At 34.7% G+C, this 22054-nt stretch overlaps 1 protein-coding gene across 9 annotated transcripts in view; it reads right to left on the reverse strand.

Annotated features, from left to right (window-relative positions):
• Positions 1–22054, reverse strand: part of MAGI2 (membrane associated guanylate kinase, WW and PDZ domain containing 2) — a 1687880-nt gene that overhangs the window by 608283 nt on the left and 1057543 nt on the right. For all 9 annotated transcript variants that reach the window (XM_072653189.1, XM_072653194.1, XM_072653195.1 and 6 more), the window contains one exon: positions 14620–14835. In XM_072653189.1, the coding sequence (XP_072509290.1) occupies positions 14620–14835 (216 nt within the window). The remainder of the gene's footprint in view (positions 1–14619; positions 14836–22054) is intronic.

Here is a 22054-nt window from a genome sequence, read left to right on the forward strand (position 1 = left end):
TCTAAAACCTCCCAATGGCCCTCATTTGGGGAACAAGAAAGGGGAAGAGGACAGAAGAAGGGAAGAGGAAAAAGAGGGAAAGGGGAGAAAAGGAAAGGAAGGAAGGAAGAGGAAGACAGGTGAAGTATTAATAAAAAGATGAATATTATGTGTGTCCAGAAATACAGTGGTGCAACATTAATGTTTTGTTGATAATTTCCTGTTTTTCCAAACATGCATGCATGCATGCATGCACACAGGAACACATGCACATGGGTGCACATATGCAACCAGAGAAAAAAAGGACATATTTCCTTTTGAAAATATTCAACCTTGTTCAAAGTTGAACTTTAGGTTTTTAAAGAGAACTTGATACTTGAAGGTTGACATTTAGGCAAGACTCATTGTCATTGAAAATAATAATAATAATAAAATTAGAAAGATAGAAATTAGTCAAATTACAAAAGGTCTTTGCACACTTTATCTTGTTCAATAACACAATGTAGATGATTAAAGCTGGAAACAAAACATAGCCTTGTGTTTTTAGGCACTAAAAGGTAACCTGGTTGCCATGTCATCTAGGAAAATGGGCAGAAGACATCGTCATGATTCCTTTTTGGGACTAAGATGAAATTTTCTGATTGAAGTCAGGTTATCAGGATGTTTGTTAACAAATCATATTGATGTTATCCTGAAACTTCTAGAAAAGAAGTAATGTTGATCTATTTTGTGGGGCTTCTATTTATCTATACAACTAGACACTTGGGTTCTGAAAACTTGCCCCTCAGCACATTTGAGAAGTAACAATGGCTTGCTGGCTCATTATAATTTTCTATTAGTTTTGAGCCTTTCACATCTTTCCTTTGATAAAAAAGGGAGACAGGTAGTAACACTCAGAACTGTTGTAATAAATTTCCTTGGTGTCCAGAGGGAAACATTCATTACAAGTATAGAACAAAGTTCTTTGGTGTTAGCAAAATTCTTTTTTTCTTTGTGTCTTGAAACTGTGCAAAAGACAAAAGACTTACTGAAAAAAATACATTGGAAAGAAGCAGAGTGAGAGCCAGCTGGTAAGCTGTCTTTTTTGACTCAGTGGAGGATAGTAGGCAATTCCTTTATGCAGTCTACCAATACTTTGTATGCTTGCAATGATTGGAAGCTTGTTTAACTCTACCTGGGAGTTAATGATGAAACCACCAATTCCTGTAAAAGCATAAAATGGATCTTAACATTGATTTTCATGTGTATTTGATACCCAGATGGACAACAAGATATTGAAGGTCATAAAAGCATGACAGGTAGGGATTCTGAAAAGAAAATTGAGGTTTTATGTCAGGAAAATGACAAGGAAAAATCTCTTGAGATCTATAAAACTAAATTGAAAAGAATCACTAGAAATTTTAATTCAGGGAATTATTCCTTCTCAGTGAAGATGAGATGACTTAATTAGTTCATTTGCTATCCCACTCTCCCATCTTTAATTTCTAACATTCTATTTAACAGGAAATGAAAGCAAAGGAATAGGATGAATCCTTCCAGCTCCAAAATTCTCTGATATGTAATATTTAAAGCATACTTAATGTATTTTATGATGGTATATGTTATATAAGAAACCCTCAAGACTACACTGAATATTGTAACATTAAAAACTAAGGTAAGAATCTAGAAAATATTCAGAAATAGAAAAGAAGCTAGATCAAAATAAAATGGAAAATGTTAGTAGATGCTATTTTTTATATACTTTCCTTCAAAAAATGAAGTGAAGTGCTACAACATGATAATAAATATTACTTTACAGAATTTGAGAGAAAAATGAATAGGGAAATTAGGGATTGAGAGAATAAGATCCCATTTAGTGCTGTTAATGAGAACATTTTAAGTGCATTTCATTGGGAACAAATTCTGAGAATAGCCAGAGTCAATTAGGGATAAAAAAGTCAATAATTCTGTTCCAAACAATTATAGGCAACCAAAGGAATCAGTAAAGAAGGGGCATACACTGAGACCTTCCTCTGGAGAGAAAAGCTATCCATGAGCCAGAAATAACAAAAACAAATCTTCACTGGATAATAAAGCAGCTGGGAACTTCACACCAAGCATTATAATCATATTTGTGAAGGGAAATAAAATCTAAGAAACTGAAGATGGAGAGAATTCAAACACAGTGAGAATGGAAGTCTAAATTTAGATATAGCCTAAAACCAAAAAATCCAAATTACATCAGAGAAGGACCCAAAGATTATAACTACTTGACTTGTTTTATGGTATGGTATGGTACTTAAAACATTTCATGTAAGAGTATTTAAACTTGAGTTCCAACACATAACAATAATGATATAAAATGATAACATTTAACATGATTCACTCTAAAATAATACACATTTATAAAATACTTTAAGACTTGCAAAATATTTTCCGTATGTAACATACTTACTGAGCTATTCCCCATATTTGTATTCAAGGGTTGGACTCCTAGATGGTGATGGCTGTTATCTGCTGTTCCAGGGGTAATCCTGAAACTGATTATTTCTATGACTATAAATCACAAGTATCAATGTATTTCCCATTAATAATCTTAAGGAGCTCTTAGCAAAGACATGTACTCAGATACTGTAATAAGAAGAGGAGTTACCAAGTATCCCCTCCATTAAACTGAGTACATTCTCTTTTAAATACACATAGTGTCCATGGGAAGATTGGCTCCAAACAAAGTATAATGGTGGTCAGACACATATGTTGGATAAATATGGGAAAGACATCTCACAAATATTAATGGTGAAAAGCCCTTTGCTTATCATAGTTACTTCAAGTTGGGTTCCTAGGGTTTTTCTTCTGAATAAGTCAACTTTAGATTGTCAAGGACAGCTCCTTAAAACTCTTCCATTTTTTGAGTATTTGTCTCCGTATTTCTAGGACTAGGTATCTCTTCCTCAATTTTACATTGGGATGTCTTAAATCAGGGAATTCATGAACTGGTAAATAATGTGTCTTATTCTGATCAAGTCACTGCTATACATCATGACTGGTGGAAGGAAGTAAAAGGAAAAAAAAATCATTTTTCTCCCTCCTAAGCAGAGATCTTAGAAAATGAGCCAGACTTTGGAGTTTTGAATGCCTCTCAGGGCTTAGTTATTTAAGACCCCAATGGACAGGCCATTTTGTTTCCTCAGTGAATTTTATTATTCCCTTTTTGGCTGAGAGAGGAGTATCACAAAAGGGCAACCCTTTTATAATATAGGCGGATCTTATTTACACAAGCTCATCTTGCATGTGACTAAATTCTACCACTACATCAACTTGAGGTGAAAAGAATCCCAACATTTTCATATCATTTCACTTGATCCCCACAACAATCCTGTAACGTGTGAATATTGTTACCGCATTTTATAGACAGAGAAGCTGAAGCTGACAGAAATTAAGTGGTTTTCCCAGTGCCATATGTCAAGTAAATAGCTAAGGCAGGATTCAAACTCAGGTTTTCCTGACTCCAAGTCCAGTGATCATCCAAATCGAACATAATTTACTTAGACCATTAAAATGCTCATTTCTACCATGAAAATTCTAAAAATAAGTGCAGGAATGGGGGTGTGTGTTACCTTATGACAATGGTCTAAGTACTATATGTGTGTAGATCTTTATATTATGTATACACACATATGTGCATGCACACATATCCAATAAAAAGAATGTTTTAAGACAATTTGAGGAATAAGGGGAAGTCAAGTCATTTTTTTTCAAACACAGAACAAATACTGAAATGAAATGAAATGACTATGTTTTCCATTTTTTCACTTCTACCACTGCACTTCAAAAATGATGCTGGTTTAGGTGGTACAGTGGATAGAGTGCCAGATCTGAAGTCAAGAAGATTCATCTTCATGAACTCAAATCTGGCCTCAGATACTTCCTAGCTGTGTGATGCTGGGCAAGTGACTTAATCCTGTGTGCCTCAGTTTCCTCATCTGTAAAATGAGCTGGAGAAGGAAATGTCAAATCACTCCAGTATCTCTGCTAAGAAAATTCCAGATAAGGTGACAAAGAATCAGACATGAGTACAATGACCAAACAACAACCAATTATAGTACACAGTGCCTATATGGGGTAGGATTGTAAATCAGTAACATTGTTACCAAATAGGTTTCTATTTCTTTTGTAGCTACTTCTAATATCTTCACAAAGTTTTACAATTTTTACCTACACATATTTTTTAAATATATTCTTTTAAAGCAGAGGTTAGGGCACCCATAATTTGCAAATGCGAAATCTATTGGGAAAACGATTAGCTGTGTAAACCTTTCCTGTCCAGTTGTGACTTAGAACAGAACACTCTCCTCATCCTGGAACTAGATCATAAAAATAAAGCTCTTCAGAAAATGTTGAGGATCTGAGCAGGGCTGGTATGCACACATCAGAAACTCATTCGTGGGACTGGGATGTGACAAAAAGAAGATCCTCACAGTAGAGGGCTGGGCTTGGGTTGGTCTCAGAGCAAGCCATTCTTCACAGGAAAACAGCGAGATTCACTACGGAGAACATAATTCTTCCGCCTGTGACAGGATCTCATTCACAGGACTAGGACTGATGATGCACAAACAGTAAGTGTGCCAAGCAACACAGGATCTGGATGCCAGCCCCTAATGGTGAACTGAGATCATTACTTAGGACTCTGGGTGATCTCATAAGGAACACTGTGTTTCCTCTCAGGGAGATGCAGTTCAGTTGCACTGATTGAGGACTTCAGGGTTGTAGAAGGCAGCTCTGTATACTTACTGTATTGCCTTTGTTGAGAGGGTACTCTCATGAGCTCTGTTTCTGCTGGCATTTTCTCTGTGGGCTAACAAAGAGTTTTAGCTGCCTCTAAAATGTATGTGCATTTCTAATCATTTGTGCCATGTTTCCCAACATCCAGGAGGCAAGGAAAAAAAAAACTGCAGTATAATAGTGAATTACTTGCTCAAAAGTGACAGTAGATAATTCGTGTTATAGAAGAAAAATAATCCTGGCCCAGCTATCATAATTTCTAGAACATTTCTTTTTGAATGTGCAGTATGTTTCTGTTGTTTTTAAAGTAGGAGAAAATGAGATTTTTCATCTGTAAGAATATTATTTTAAATAAATATGTTTGATTAGGTTCTATTATACCTAAGGAAAATAACGATGCAGCTGAAAGCTTGAAGTGTTCAGAGTTAAGGTAATATTGGTGATTGAGCAGTATGGGTAGAGGGGAATAAGCTAAACTCAAGTTAACCAGTGACATAACTGAACATTCACAGTTCAACAGAATCTCAGCACAATTCAGCTCCCATGTGACAGAGGACAAAGATCTTCAGATATTCAAGGCAGTGATTCTGATCTTTAATCTCCTCTTACAATATCAGTCAATTATATAAAGAACAAGACTGAAGATGATGAAACATTTTTTTTTAAAAGCAGGAGGTCTCTGTGAAAGATATATTTTTTAAAAAAAGAAAGTAATGTGGGTTAATCAGCATCCCTCCAAATCCCATAAATCCCCACATGAACAGTGCTATGTCCTGTGCCAATAGGTTGCTTCACAGTATCCTAACTTGTTTCCCCTTTAATAATAACAGCTATTACCATCAGGATTTGCAGCCTCTCTATAAAATATCACCTAGAATTTCATTTTCTTAAAAGAAACAACAAAATCCCTGTTCAATATACATCCAAGTGGAGTGATTTCCCTTTATAGGATTGTAACAGTAAGAAATTCATATATTCTACACAAAATAAAAGGCCCCAAGTTGGTTATATAAAATACAAGTTTATGGTAACAAATTACTAGTACTAGAGGAAGATTTAGAGAGTGTCTCTTCCTACTATTAGGATAATGTGGTACAGACAAACTTGTTTGAATGAGGTTACAAAGTAAGTTGCTAGAAATGTGCAGCCTATTAATTGACTTGAAATTTAGTTCTCTTTACACACCCTATCTAGTAGATAATATTTTTAATTATTCAGAAAAAAAACATTTATTAGCATTTACTAGACGTATGGCCTCATATATACTGGGAAAACATAGGAGAAATAGAAGGCAAGCCCTGGTTTGGAAGAGCTTACAAATGAAAGAAGAAACACAAAAACTGGAGTACATGTTTACTAAATGAAAGTTGCTACATTAGTTAATAGGGTTGGAATAAAGAAAAAATACACTCTCTCCTCAGGAAGGAAGTATATTGGAGATATCAACATGTGGTAGTCAAAGTAAGAATGAATAACCTCACAATCCAATGTAGAAAGGCAGAAATATTAAATGCATCCTTTTCAGATCATGATGCAATAAAAAATTATGTGATAAAGGGCCACAGAAAGATAGAGTACAAATTGGAAACAAAATACTCAAATCCTAAAGAATGAGTAGGTCAAACAAGAAAACATAGAAACAACCAATAACTTCATTCAAGAGAATGACAATAATGAGACAACATACCAAAACAATTCTTAAGGGAAATTTTACATCTCCAAATGCTTACATGAATAAAATAAAGAGGAGATCAATGGATTGGTTATTCAACCAAAAAAGCTAGAAAAAGAACAAATTAAAAATCCCCAATTAAATACCAAATTAGAAATTCTGAAAATCAAAAGAGAGGTCAATAAAATTGAAATTAAGAAAACTGCTCCAATAATAAAACTGAGTTGATTTTATGAAAAAAAAATAAAATAGATAAGCCTTTGCTTAATTTGATTAAAAATAAAGAAGAAAAGGAAATTAACAGTATCAAAAATAGAAAGGGTGAATTCACCACCAATGAAGAGGGAATTAAAACAATAATTAGGAATTCTTCTGCCAAACTCTATGCCAATAAATCTGACAATCTTAGTGAAATGAATGAATACTGTCACAAAAGTATAAATTGCCTGGATTAACAGAAGAGGAAATAAAATACTTAAATAACCTTATTTCAGAAAAAGAAATTGAACAAGCCATCAATGAACTCCCTAAGAAAAAAATCGCCAGGGCCACCCAGATGGATTTACTATTCTATCATATATTTAAATTATTTTTTAAATATTTAAATTTAAATATTTACAATTCTATCAAACAATTAAAGACCAATTAATTCCAATACTGTGCAAACCATAGGGGAAAATAGGCTAAGAAGAAGTCCTACCAAAATTCTTTTCATGAAACAAATAGGGTGCTGATACCCAAACCAGAAAAAGCCAAAACAGATAAACAAAATTATAGACCAGTTCCCTAATGAATACACATGCAGTTTTAAATTAAATATTATCTAAGAGATTATAGCAACTTGTCTTGAGGGTAATACATTATAGCCATGTGGGACTATGCCCCAAAGGCTATAAAACTGCATACCCTTTGTTCCAGCAGTACCACTACTAGGTCTGTATCCCAAAGTGACCATAAAAATGGAAAAAGAATCCACATGTACAAAAATATTTATAGCAGCTCTTTTTGTGGTAGCTAAGAATTGGAATTGAGGTGATGTCCATCAATTGGGGATGGATGAGCAAGTTATGATATATGAATGTAATGGGTACTACTGTTCTATAAGAAATGGTGAGTAGATGGATTTCAGAAAAACCTGGAAAGACTTGTATGAACTGATACTGATTGAGGTGAGCAAAACCAGGAGAACATTGTACAGTATCAGCAGCATTGTGCAACGATTGACTTTGTTAGAGTGAGCTCTTCTGAACAATGCAATTACCCATGACAATTTTAAAAGACTCATGTTGGAAAATGCCATCCACATCCAGAGGAAGAATTATGGAGCCTGAATATGGATCAAAGCCTGTTATTTTCTCTGTCTCATTTTTTTTCTTTCTCATGGTTTTTCCACTTTTGCTCTGATTGTTCTTTCACAAGATGATTAATGAGGAAATATGTTTAATATGAATTTACATGTATAGCTTGTCATCTTGAGAAGGGTAGGGAGAAGAGAAATTTAGAACTCAAAATCTTATAAAAGTGAATGTTGAAAACTGAAAATAAATAAATTTTAAAAAAGAATGAATGAAAATGTATTAAGTACACATGCTCTCTGTTGGGCTCTGTCTTAGGTCTTGAGACTATAAAAATGGAAGCCAGACAATCCCTGCCCTTAAGGAGCTTACATTTGTAGGAGAAGACTGCATACACATACACACACATATATACATATATGGGAGCATCTAGTGTGTCACAGGGATGGTGAGTTGATCAATAAGGCAGTCAACTGTTGTGCCCTTTTTTGAAATAACAGTAGGGTAGTAGGGTAGTAGGGTAGTAGGGTAGTATTGATTTGATTACTGAACCTAAAGCAAGAAGTAGAATGCAAGCAAAGCATAGTAGAGAGGTGCATGAGATGTGAGGTATTGTCTAATTTGGTGATCCATGGTGGGCTTGATATTTTGGTGTAGTTGTGTTTGATTTTCTGAAAAGGAAACAAATATTTCAAGTGTAGGTGAATTAAATGGTGATGCTCTAAACAGAAATATGGATGTTGGTAGGAATAGGTGCTTTTAGGGATGAGTGTAAATTTAGATGTGATAAGTTTTCATTCATTTGGGAAGTTTTGCATATCACTGATATTACAGGCCTTATCCAAATAGGAAAATTTTGAAATGCTACAGAACCATGTATACATTCAAGCAGGAAACTGGAAATGTAGGACTGCATTGTAGTTCAGGATTGAGAGAGATCAGGAATGGAGAAAATAGATCTTATCTGTGTAAAAATGAGAGTTGAACCCATGGGAGTGGATGCAATCAATAGGGAGAGAATAGAAGGAAAGGAGCAAGAAGCCATGGAGAAATGAACCTTGGGGAATACAGTCTTGAAGAAAGATACTCTAGAAATAGATAACAGTATGAGTATATTGGCTCTAATGAAGCATCATGTGCCCAATTAAAGTCTCCTAATTACATTGTTTATTTGGGTTACCCTGATGCTTCCCTTCCTTAGTAATTCTACAGAACTGCTATCATGCTTGTTAGTCATAGGAATCATTTGGGTGGTACTCAGTTTTCCAGGTATGATTATTCATACTGGCACTGCATGTCGCATATACTTTAGGTCTCCCTGCCAAACTACAATCATTCTTTAAGAGTTTTAGGAATAATTCTGAAGGATTATACTTCTACTATTGTAGGTCCGTAAGCCCCTAGACCCTCAGTGTGCTATCCATTAACAGTTAGTCAGCCAGACTTATTAGGTTTTCAGCAAAGGTACTTATTAGGATGGTAAAGTAATAAGTGAGTGCAAAACAACCTTCTAGCACCATCTAAAGGTATACTCTCCCACAAAAATTTATAAATACACACACACATATTCGTATATATATGAGCATGTGTACATATGTGTATATGTATATGTGTGTATAAGATATAGATATATGTATCTACATCTATACACACACACACACACACACACACACATATATATAATTGAACATTAGAAGGGTGAGCTTAAACTTAAAGATGAAACTAAAATCATTCAACGGCCCCAAACCAAATGTCTGTATCAAACATTATGGCAGAGTTGTAGCAAAACTCCTTAGTGCCTAATTTATACTACTGATTGATGGATTGTTTCGTTTATTCAGTTATGTTTTCGTGATTACTTTAATGCAGATGGGGAGTAGAACCTTAACCATTAAATAAAGATGGGTCAAAGTGATCTGTACTACTTGAGGAGACTATGCTTGTCTGGGAAGGTCACCTTGACATTTCTGAGGAATCATCAAAGCCACCGGAGAACTTAACTCAGACTATGGAATGAGTCTATCTATGTCTTCTATGAAATTTTCTTTAAAAAATCTGTTGATATGAAACACAGATATTCTTCATGATTTTACTTTGATAGTAACATAAATAGAATTAAACATTCTAAAGGAGAGTTATTGTCCTAATAAAGATATGATCTAAGAAATATAAAGAGGGAAAAGTCATTTTAAAGAATTATGATAATAGGAAAACATGTGAAAAGGCAACAAAGGTATCATGCATGAATTAGAAGTTTGGTAAGGTATTGTGTGTGATTGATGTGTCTACATCATTCTAATAAAAAGTGAGGATCACTGTATGCTACATAGAAAGGGAAGATACAAAGGCTGAGGAGAAAAAATGCAACTGTCTATGACTTATTAAATAAGTCATAGGAGCTTGCCTGAGGTATGTATGGGTTAAGCCTCCAATCACACAGCTAGTTAGTGGCAGAATTATAACCCAGGTATTCCTGACACCAAACACAGGAACCTCAAAGTCCATTATGTCTAATTCCTTCTGATGAAGAAACCCAAGACTCAGAGAAATAAAATGACTTGCCTAAGGTCACAAAGGTCAAGTGAGTGGCAGAACTAGTATTTTAATACTAGTCTTATAATATAAAAATAATTATAATATATATAATATAATTATAATAATAATATTATAATAATATAAAAATACAATATAATAGCAAGTTTTATAATTCCAAAAGGGTTCAGCTCTTTTTTGTTGTACTGTGGTGTCCAGTCATTTATACATGAGGAATATCATGTAAAACTGGGAATTTCAACATATCTACTATCACTTTTATGTGTTTGCCAATGAATGAAAATGTGGACATTTTCTACAAAGCACAAAGTCAATCTCACAGCAGTGACAAGTGAAATAATGGACATAATAGTTATAATAGTAAATCCAAGTTGGCACCGTGTGCACATATTCAATATTTGTCTTTACACTTACATCTAAGATATATTGCTATTAACACATTCTGTTTGGTCATTGGTTTCAGTCCATATACAGCTTGAGAGAGAGGCCAGCGAGGTGGTGCAGTGGATAGAGCACCAGTGCAGGAGTCAGGAGGACCGAGTTCAGATCTCATCTCAGACACTTGACACTCACTAGCTGTGTGACCTTGGGCAAGTCACTTAACCCCAATTGCCTCATCCTGGGTCATCTCCAGTTATCCTGATGAATATCTGGTCACTGGATTCCGATGACTCTGGAGGAGAAGTGAGGCTGGTGACCTGCACAGCCCTCCCTCACTCAAAGCAAAGCCCAGTGCAAGTCATGTCATCATTTCTCTGATGGCAAGGTCTTCTTCAGCAATGAAGGACAACACACACACACACACACACACACACACACACACACACACACACACACATTACTTGAGAGAGACACAGAATTATAGAATTTTAGAGTTAAAAGAAAGCTCAATTCAAGACATATCAGAAAAAAAATCCAATTAAAAAGCAACTGATAAATAGTTATCAGACTCTAGAGGCCTCCAAACAAAGAGGGAACTCATTGCCTCCAAAAGCAACTCATTCCATTTTCCCATAGCTCTAATGGTTAAGCAGGATTCCTGACAACAAACTTAGAACTACCACTTTAAAGTATCAACCCACTGTTCCTTGTTCTGTCCTCCACGACAAACAGTACCCGTCTGAATACCTGTTTCACATACCAGTACTTCAAATTCTTGAAGATAGCTTTATATTCTACTTGACTTTTCTTCAGGCTAAAGTAAATATACCCAGTTCCTTTAATAAGCCTTCATATGACATGATATTCTAGTTTCTCTCCTTTGGATGCTTTCCAGCTTATCAATGCCCTTCTGAAGATGTGGCACTCAGAAACGAATATAATATTTGTGATGTGGTCTGATCAGGGCAGAGTGGAAATATCACCTTCTTATTCCAGGAAGCTCTCTCTTTCTTATCACAACCCACAGGTCATTTGCCTGACATATTAACTGACTGATAGGTTATTGAACTTTAATTGTCTACTATGCATCAGGTATTAGGTACTGAGGATAGCAAGATAGGGATGCTAATAATCTGTATCCCCAATGAGCTTACATTCTAAAGGGGAAGTTAACATGTACCTCCATACATAGATGTATGGGAAATAGGTATGCAAAGATACACATGTATATGTGTATACACACCCAAAATAAATGCAAGACAATATTAGGGAGTAGGCATCAGAAAGGGTGCCATGTATCATGCATTTGAGTTAATTTTTGAAGGAAACAAGGGATTTTATGAAGTTGAGGTGAGGAGAAAATGAATTCCAGGTATGTGGAACAATCAGCAGATGGGTGTTGCCTGCCAGGAAAAGCAAGGTCAGTTTGTCTGGTCCATAGAATATGTGAAAGGAAGTATTATATAAGTCTTGAAAGGGAGGACAGAGCTCAGTTGTGAAGGGCGTTTACATGCTAAAAAGAGGGCTTTGTATTTTATCCTAGAGGTTAGAGTTATCCATTGAAGTATATTGTGTAAGGAAATGACATATTCAGACCTACATTTTAAGAAAATCACTGGCAGCTGTGAATAGGGGAGAGCATTAAGGTAGGGGAATGAGTTAAAAGGTTTATATCAATAGAAACTATTTCAGTAGTAAAGGCAAGAGGTGGTGAGGATTTAAATTAGACTAGTATCACATGGTTAATTCATATTGAGTTGATAAATCCACGAAAAATTACCAGACCTTGTTTAATTTTATTTTTTGGATTATTTATTTTTAGTTTTAATTCAATACCTAAATGATTAATTTAAAATTAATTTAAAATTAATTAAAATATTACATTAATTAAAGAATAATAATGCACAAAATAATCAATTAATCAATTAATAATACGGTTTATTTATTTATTTTTCGTTTGCAGCGTTCAGTTCCACAAGCTTTGAATCCACATCCACATGAATCCAAGGCATCATATCATGGTCTTCTTTGAGAAAGAAGGACAAATGACAACAACATTTTGTTTAGTTAGCAATTCCTTAGTGAAATCTTTAGCTTTAAATCTAGCTTGCCGTCAATAGGGGCAAAAACTAACTACAAAAACATAGTTTATATATCTATTCTAACTTCATATATATGCCATGATAGATTGGTAATAAGCCCAACATATAATCCTTAGCTTTATGTTCAGAAGCGTAAGTTGGTTAGGTCTTCACTGTGTGAACACGTTTGGATGAAGAGTGAAAAATGCAGTCATTGGTACAGATGGTTTGCTACATAATGTTTCCATGGAAACATCCCCATTTCAGTGATATACAGACATAACCACATCTGAAGACTATACACTAATCCATTTATTAATTGTCTTTTCTGGGGGTGAGTGGATAAGCACCTGAGATTTCATTAGTGTAAGAACTTCCATTATGGAAACTTAACAGTGTACACTGGCAACTAATCTCTCATTTAGGAATCGTAACAAGTCTTTGAGGCAACTAGGTGTTGCAACGGTAGAGCGCTGGGCCTGGAGTCAGAAAGACCTGAGTACCATTCCAGTCTGAAACACTGTTTGACCCTGAACAAGTCACTTACTCTGCCTGCCTTGGTTTACTCAACTGTAAGATGGGGATCATAATAACACCTACCTCACAGGATTGCTGTGAGATCAACGAGATACTATGTGTGTAGTGCTTAACACAGGAGCTTTTTTCTTGAAGAAAAGCATCATCTGGGAACATTAACTATTTGGGGGACTTGCCCATTATCACACATACTATGTTAGAGACAGGGCTTGAACTCTGATCATTTTGATTCCAAAAGTAGCTCTATATGTAATGATGCCTTTTCGATTGACCTACAACACATTAATTTGTAAAGCTAGAGATGAGTAATATTTTTGTGCCTATATTCTTTCTTAAATGATAAACGCTTTGAGATTTGAGCTTTGACTCAAAACAGTTAGTTATACTATTACCTCAATTTACAAATAAGCAGAATCAGGACCTTAAGTTAATAACCCTGGACTTTACAACACCTGGACTTTATTTTATATCTCACCTTGGGTAGCTAGGTAGCAGAGTGGATTGAGTATAGGTCTGGTTTGGGAAGGCTATTCTCCCTAAGTTCAAATCTGGCCTCAGACACTTCTTAGCTGTTTGACCCTGGGCAAGTCACTTACCCTTATCTGCCTCAGTTTCCTCATCTATAAAATGAGTTGGAGAAGGAAATGGCAAACCACTCCAATATCTTTGTTGAGAAAACCCCAAATGGGGTCACAAACAGTCAGAAACAGCTAAAAACAACTGAACAACAACAATTTTAACTTGAATCCTCACTCTCATTCACACAGTATGAACAGGCATCTATTTAATATGTCCTACAGTTCTTTTTTCCATCCAATTCTTACTAATGTTGGCATAAAGGTGACCCTGGATTCCCAAAGTCACTGTCAGCGAAATAAAAATTCTGGTAAGTCTCATCAAACTGGAAAGTCCTTAAGAACAGTCCTAGAAACAGACTTTTGTGATCAATGGTTCAGCCTAATTCAATTTAGAGACATTCATGCTCACAAGTAGCGTAACTGGCTAATAAACTGGTTGTAGCTACTCATGAAATGTTGGTAATCTGCAATCAGCATTGAAAGGAGTACTCTTAGCTCAAAACCAAAGCAACAAATCATAACTAACCCTGGGATCGCACAAATTAAGAATTTCCAAATAAGATCCTGAACAAATCCAAAGATTACATATCACAATGTCCAAATAAGGGTTCATGTCTATATTCTTGTCTGAGTCCATGTCTGTATAGTACTTTCTCTTTTTTTTCTTTCGACAATAATTTTAACTATTTCCCTATTTGGTTTCTGTCTCTATCCTTCACACATGCATACACCGACATCCTAATATTGTAAAATGAATGAGTGATTTTAAAGTGAGTACTCACCTGGAGTTACTACTACCCCATTTCCATTAACGACAGGTTGTTCTTCCTCTTCCTCCTCAGGAGGCTCAATCCCTCCTTTCTCCATGTTGCTAACTGATTTATTCCTTTTACGTTTTCCTTCGGCACTTGGTGTGGCTCCTGGAAGTATCTGATCTGTTACATTTAACAGTAAGGGAGCTGGTTCTGCAGGAGGCTTTGGGGTACCGTAGTAATTATCTGTAAATAACACAAAAAGACCAGAATTAAATACATTAGATCTATTTCTTACTTATCTTGGCATCATACCATAGTCTAAGTTGGGTAATTGTACTACCTGTTTATTTTCTACACTATAAAGTGACAGAAAAATGTAATGTCTACCAAAGATAACAGTGCTCTGATTTAGTGCCAAAATAAATGTTCATTGCTTTACTTTCTCAATTTTCACTCACCCTACTGTGGCAGGCGAAAACTTATCTCACAGTTTTTCTTTGTGTTCTTCAAATAGTGTATGTGGCACCAAAAATTTATGATTATTTGACATTTTTAATAATCTGTGCTGTTTATGAAATAATCATCACATCATTGAGAAATGGGAGGGTTTTAGAGGGTAATCCTTTGGAATCTAGTTTTGAATTTGTTTTCTATATCAAATAATATTATACCTCTCCCAAACTGCAGACCATGTACAATTTCAAGGTTTTCAAAGTTTACTGGCCATTTAATTTGTTTTGTCCAGCATTCAGCTCTGGGTCATGTTCATGTGAAAATTACATGTTTTGGGATATTGCAGAGTGTTTTTCCTCTTTTACATTTTGTCTAAATAATCACCAGTTTTTTGTATATTCCTACTTGGCATTTGGTAGTATGTGAACACAACTTTACATTTCAACAGACAACACAAAATTTAAGAGAAAATACACACCTGTTCTGATGAATAAAATAACAAAAACAAAACAAACAGGAGGCATCCTTTTCTTTTCTAGCATTTTAAACCCATTCTTCAAACCAGTGCTTCTGTTTGACTGGAAATAATACAGCTCATTCAATAGTTTATGTCACTAGGAATTGACTGAAAATTATGTATGCTAACAATACCATGAATAGTCACAGCCTTCTGAAAGTTATTCACAGTTAGTAATTTTCATGCATGTAAAAAAAATTGCCATGTAAAATGAGCCAGAAATATCCACTGGGCTTTGTATGAAGCAGGTTGAAAACTCTAATGATGCCCAACTGACTCAAGGTTTTCTTAATTCATTTTCTTCAACAAAAACTTTATTGTTCACCTATTAGGTACAAGGCAATGTGCTTAGCCCTGCTTTGAATACAGAGGTCAATAAGAAATGCTGCTGTTCTCAAATATCTTCAAATTTAAGAGGAGAAATAAGGCATTTCCAGGAAAAAAATATGATACAAGGGTTGGGATTAATTTTAAAGGAAAGTACATAAGTTCACTGGGATACCAGTCAACTAAGTTATGTCCTTGGAAGGATGTACCTTATCCAAAAGGAAGGCAGTAGAGGAACATTGCATATTAAGAAGAGAGAATGTGGGGCAACACAGGAAGAGGTGGATAGGAGCAGGGTAGAAATCATTTGGTTACTCTCCAATTTATCAATGTCATCTTTTAAATTATTTTTTCAATTAACAAAGACCTATTTTCTCTTTTCTTTTCCTCCTCCCTCCAGCTTCATCCCTCCATGCCCCTCCCCCAATGAGAAAAACAGAAAAATAAAATTCTTATAGCGTGGAAGCACAGGCAAGAAAATCAATTCCCACATTGGCCATGTGCAAAACAAGAGCACTGTCTCTCATCCTCCATCCAGAATCCATCACCTATGTGACCTAAAAATGGATAAGATGCTTCATCATTAGTTCTAAGGAATCATGGTCAGTCAGTGAGGTGTTTGGAATTCTTAAGTCTTTCAAAGTTGGTTTTACAGTGCTATTACTGTACCATTTGTTCTTCTGGTTTTGACCACTTTAGTCTGCATCAGTTTACAAAAGTCTTCCTTCATTTCACTGATGCTATCTCCTTCATTATTTCTTTTGGGACAGCAGTATTATGTTATATTCACACATTATAATGTATCTGTTAGGCCATTTTCTAATTTATGGCACAAAATTAATTTTCAGCTCTTTGCCACTACATAAAGACTTACTGTAAATATTTTTGTACATATGAATCATTTTCCTGTCTCTTTGATCTGTTGGGGAATACAGGTATAGAAGCAGCATTTCTGGGTCAAAGGTTAATAACATTGGTTATTATTCCAAATTACTGTCAATCTATGGTTCCTCCTTCATATACTTGTAAAGTTGATTTTGTTGTACCCCAGTTCAGAACTTTACATTTATTCTCACAGAATTTAATTTTATCAAATTCGGTTTTTATGTGCTATCTTGTTAAATCCTTTTTGTATTCTGACTGTGGCATACATCGTATTAGCTTCCTCAGTTCACATGAAGTAACTAAGTGATTGCTTATTGTCTTTCTCAATCACCTTGACTTTCAAGACTAGTAATAACCTTTTATTTACTTGAAAGCTATTGTAAAATTATCTTTCAGTCTTTTTTCCTTTAGAATAAGCAATCCTATTGCTTTTCTCAAACTTATCTTATACACTTTTATTCATCTTTAAGGCTGTTTTCTGACACACTTCTGATTTTTCCACTCTCATCCTTTAGTTATAAAGGCAACAGGGACAAAATATTTTGCTATGTTAGCTTCTGCAGTTTTTCAATTCCCTAAGACTTCGCTTGAGTGGACAATGACACCAAAGAACTATTCCCAAAGGTCACTGTCTATTTTATGACTCTGTGACCTTATAATGTGAAATTATGTCAGGAAAACATGGACTATCTTAAGCATATTATTTTTATCTTCAATATGTAAAGAAGATATTTGATTTCATACTTCAAAAAATATTTAAGATGTAAACAAAAGTGTTCCTGACTTCAGATAACTACCAACTTCTATTTGCTTTGAGTTACTTCAAATAATGTTTCTTTGCTGAACAACAACAAAATTTTTACTCTAGGAACATGAATGGCTACTGAATTATTATATTTAGAAGTAGTTTGGGCAGACCATTGTAATTCTGTGGATGTGCAATAACGTGTGTAAGCTTTATATAAATTAACTGCAGATCATTTCACGTTGACTTCAAGTGGAGATGGATTTCAGAGAGGTAACATACTTATCCTCAAGATTTCTCACAGATTAAGGTCTTGACCCCTATTCCTCCCCAATATTCTCACTGCTTTTATTTCCATTTTGGTACGCAGAAGGAATCAATTTTGGATAATGGCTTAGTAGAACAGAGATGATTGCCTATCAGGTACTCTGGGGAGGTACATATAGCAAAACCCATCACTGGGATCCCAAAATAACTTGAAAATATGCCTCAGTGTTGGAAATAGTATATGGAGAAATCAAGGTTGCTGAGAATTTTATAATTTGTTTTCACAGTTTTATAAACGGAACAAATGCTTAGTTAGATACTTGGCATTCGCAAAGGCACCTGCCGAGTTAGACTGTGACATTAAACAGAGAGAAGAGATTCAGAGCTCCAGACCCAATCATAATTAATTATGTTAGAAAACCTGCCAGATCATAAGTAAACAGTCATTTTCACCCAAGTCAGAGGTTTCATTTATGGATACAACCCAATGAATCATTGAAAGATTTGAAATTTAATCTTGCAAGCAGGTCTTCTTAGAGGTATGTCTCTATTAAAAATAACATAAGAGAAAGTGATGAGTTATAATTGTGATTAAAAAACTCTCTCATTTAAATTATTTAAACCATGGCAGGAGTGGGAGGATAAAGAAAAGTCACGTGGGCTCAGAGTGTTTTGTAAGTATATGTATGTATGTATGTATGTGTGTACATATGTATATATACATATATGTATAAATATGTATACATACACATATGTGCGTATACATATATATTTTAAAATCCTATTTACTGATATCAAGCAAATCAAGCAAACATTTATTAAGTGATTTTACAATGTGACCAAAACTAACATATTTTAATAAATATCTGCATCCTACACCAAAACAGGTCACAAAAATTGATTGAAGAATATTTATATCATCCAATTAATTCAAATCAATTTTCTAACAACACTTTCTTGAATAATATTAAGGTTAACATGAAGTCCTCCAGAATGTACCCCTTACTTAAACATGTCACATGCCATAAGCACCCTTAAAGCAAAATGCTCACAATTTTACCTTCAAAGTTAATGTCTTTATGTTGTCTGTTTTCCTGAAAATAATTCCTCTTTTATTTCTCAGATACAAGAGAGCAATCACTGTTAGATTAATTGTTGATAATGGCACATAGTAGGTACTTAACATACAGATTAATTGATTGGCATCCTTTCCCAACAGGTAAGGGCCACAATTCCATGTTATCTAGTTCTTATTTCCCATCACTAAATGAAAACTTATGCGGATATTATTTTCACAGTTCTGATAAAGTGCATGTCTTCTTTCAGCACAGAAATATAAAACTTGTACATTTTTGTCACAAGTCCTATTTTTCCACAAGTAAAATAGTCACCTCTTCCACAACTCATCTATACCCTAGCCATATTATTTTAAACCAAACAGTCCATTTTGTTGAGTGTCTACAGTAGTTTTCACAATAAGGTACAGTTTGAATTCTATCATATCCATCTGTCCCTCAATACTCTTCAATACCCTCAAGGAAACCATCAAGATAGTTTAATTTGGCTGACATTTTCTTAGATGTATTTGCAAGTACTCACTGAGTTCCCTGTAGTCAATCAAATTTAGTATTCATTTATTCAAGTACTATTTGAAGCTAGCCAAGTTGGACAGGCATGCCAGCAATCTTTGTGTGCTAAATAAAATAGTATCTGCAGACTGGTCTGGGTAGTTGGTATGTTCACTTAGAGGGAGTCAGATAATTTTCCTGTAGTTGCCTCTTCCCTTTAAGGCATTGTCAAAATAGATCAGAACACTTCTCACATGCTCCAAATAGAGTGCATAAAGAAGTTATACAGAGAAAACCTAAAATAACTGGAGAGGAGCCACAGAGGATGTATTTGATGCCAATAGGCAATGATTTCAAAATGAAGCATTTGAGAATTTAATAAGTTTAATTGGCTATACATTTTCCCCATTTAAACGGGCTGGAAACTTTAGGCAATCACATTTAATAGTGAAGATTTTAGAGTAAAGTTCAATTAGCAAAGTGATTCTTTTTTTCCCAAGGAACCCAAACTGAGTCACTTTCTTTGCTTCAGATTACTGAAAAGTATATAATATAAAAATAAGATTTTTTTAAAAATTGAATTTCAGCTATATTCTGTGGCAATATCAACATCACTAGTATACTTCAATATTGTAATATCTAAATGAGTCTAATGTGGAATGTCCAATATTTATATCATAGTTAAAAAATCATTGATCATATTTTATGACAATACCTTAACAGTGTAAGGAATCTATGCCTTTTCTTTTTTTAATTACCTTATTTATTTTTAGTTTTCAACATTCACTTCCATAAATTTTAAATTTTCTCTTCCTCACTCCCTTCTCCCTCCTCAAGACATCATGCAATCTGATATAGGCTGTACACATACATTCCTATTACATGCATTTTCATATTAGTGATGTGGCATAGAAGAATTATAATGAATGGGAGACACCATGAGAAAGAAAAAAGTTCAAAACAAACCAGACGAAATATTTTGCTTTGCTCTGCATTCTGACTCCATACTTCTTTCTTTGACTGTGGATGGCATTTTCTATTATGAGTCCTCTGGAATTGTTTTAGGTTCTTGCATTCCTGACAATGGACTGATTAATTCTATCAAAAACAGTTGTCACACACTGTGGCTATTACTGAGTACAATGTGCTCCTGGTTCTGCTCATTTCACTCAGCATCAGTTCATATAAATCTTTTCAAGTTTTTCTGAAGTCTGCCTGTTCATCATTTCTTATAGTATAATAGAATTATATTACATTCATATGCCACAACATGTTCAACCAATTCCCACTTGATAGGCATCCCCTCAATTTCCAGTTCTTGGCCACTATGAAAAGAGTTGCTATAAATAATTTTGTACATGTAGGTCCTTTACCCATTTTTATTATCTCTTTGGTATGAAGCCATAGAATCTATGCCTTTTTAATATTAACTGTTGACTTCTTTTCTTGGGAGTTAAAAAAGGAAACTGAGGTCCAAGCTATCCTAAAACAAAAACAAAGATGGGTATCAACATGTTCTAGGACCTGATGAGCCTAGTTATCCCTGCTTCTAGGTTCTGTATTTATCTCAATAAAAATACTAGATTGTTCTCCCAGGCAGTAGAAGCACTCTTAAATATGGTTTAGCATTTGTAAGTTGAGAAAATAGCAAAACATTCATGGTATCTTCATCCTCTTTTCTGTGGTTCGTTCTCCCTATTACAGCTCATAGATCCCAGTTGCCCAGTCCCCATATGGCCCCTAACTGGCCAGAATACTCTTGCCCAGAACTGCCCTCCTGGACAACATCTCATGCTTTGAAACTTTCCAGAGTCCTTTTCCACCATTATAATTTATATGCCAATCAGAATGAATTAATGAGTTAAGAGTTTAGTTATAATGGTTTAGGAAAAAATATATTTGAATGGGCATTATCAACACACTAGGCTAAGGAGGTAGTATACAAAATTTCAGAAGCCTTGACAATGCAGTAGCGAAATTATTTACAAAAGAATGATGATGACGATGATAGTAACAGGCAGCACATATGTGTTTATGTGTGTGTATACACATATAGATCATCTTAATATTTGTAAAGATCTTTACATACATTAACACATTTTATTCATACTATCACTCTGTGCAATAGGTATTGTTTTTAAACTCTATTTTTACTGATCATGTGGTTGTTCCATTGTTCAGTAACATCTGACTCTTCATGACCCCATAGGTCATTGTATACTAAGACCTTCTGTACACCATTTTTTCCCAAAGTCCATCCCAAGATCGTGTTCATTGCTTCTTTGGGACTATTTTTCTTCCATCCTCTTTTCATTTTGCCTTTAATTTTTCCCAAAATCAGGGTCTTTTGTAATAAGTCCTATCTTTTCATTATGTGGCCAAAGTATTTAAGCTTCAGCTTCCTTTTTTGACCTTCCAGTGAGTAGTCTGTATTAATTTCTTTAAATATTGACTATTTGATATCATTTCTGTCCAAGGGACTCTCAAAAGTCTTCTGCAGCATCAAGAGATGGAAAGATTAAATATGAACACCTTGGATATCAGTTAACTCAAATGGATTAGAATGGGTGAATTTAATTCAGGTGATCATTATATATACCACTGTAAGTACGAATCCCTTAGAAAAAACGAGTAGCCCTCATAGTCAATAAAAGGGTGAGTATCTGGGGTACAATCTCAAAAATCTCAAAAAGCTATATG

The sequence above is a fragment of the Notamacropus eugenii genome, chromosome 3, assembly GCF_028372415.1.
Source record: "Notamacropus eugenii isolate mMacEug1 chromosome 3, mMacEug1.pri_v2, whole genome shotgun sequence".
In the NCBI taxonomy this organism is placed as follows: Eukaryota; Metazoa; Chordata; class Mammalia; order Diprotodontia; family Macropodidae; genus Notamacropus; species Notamacropus eugenii.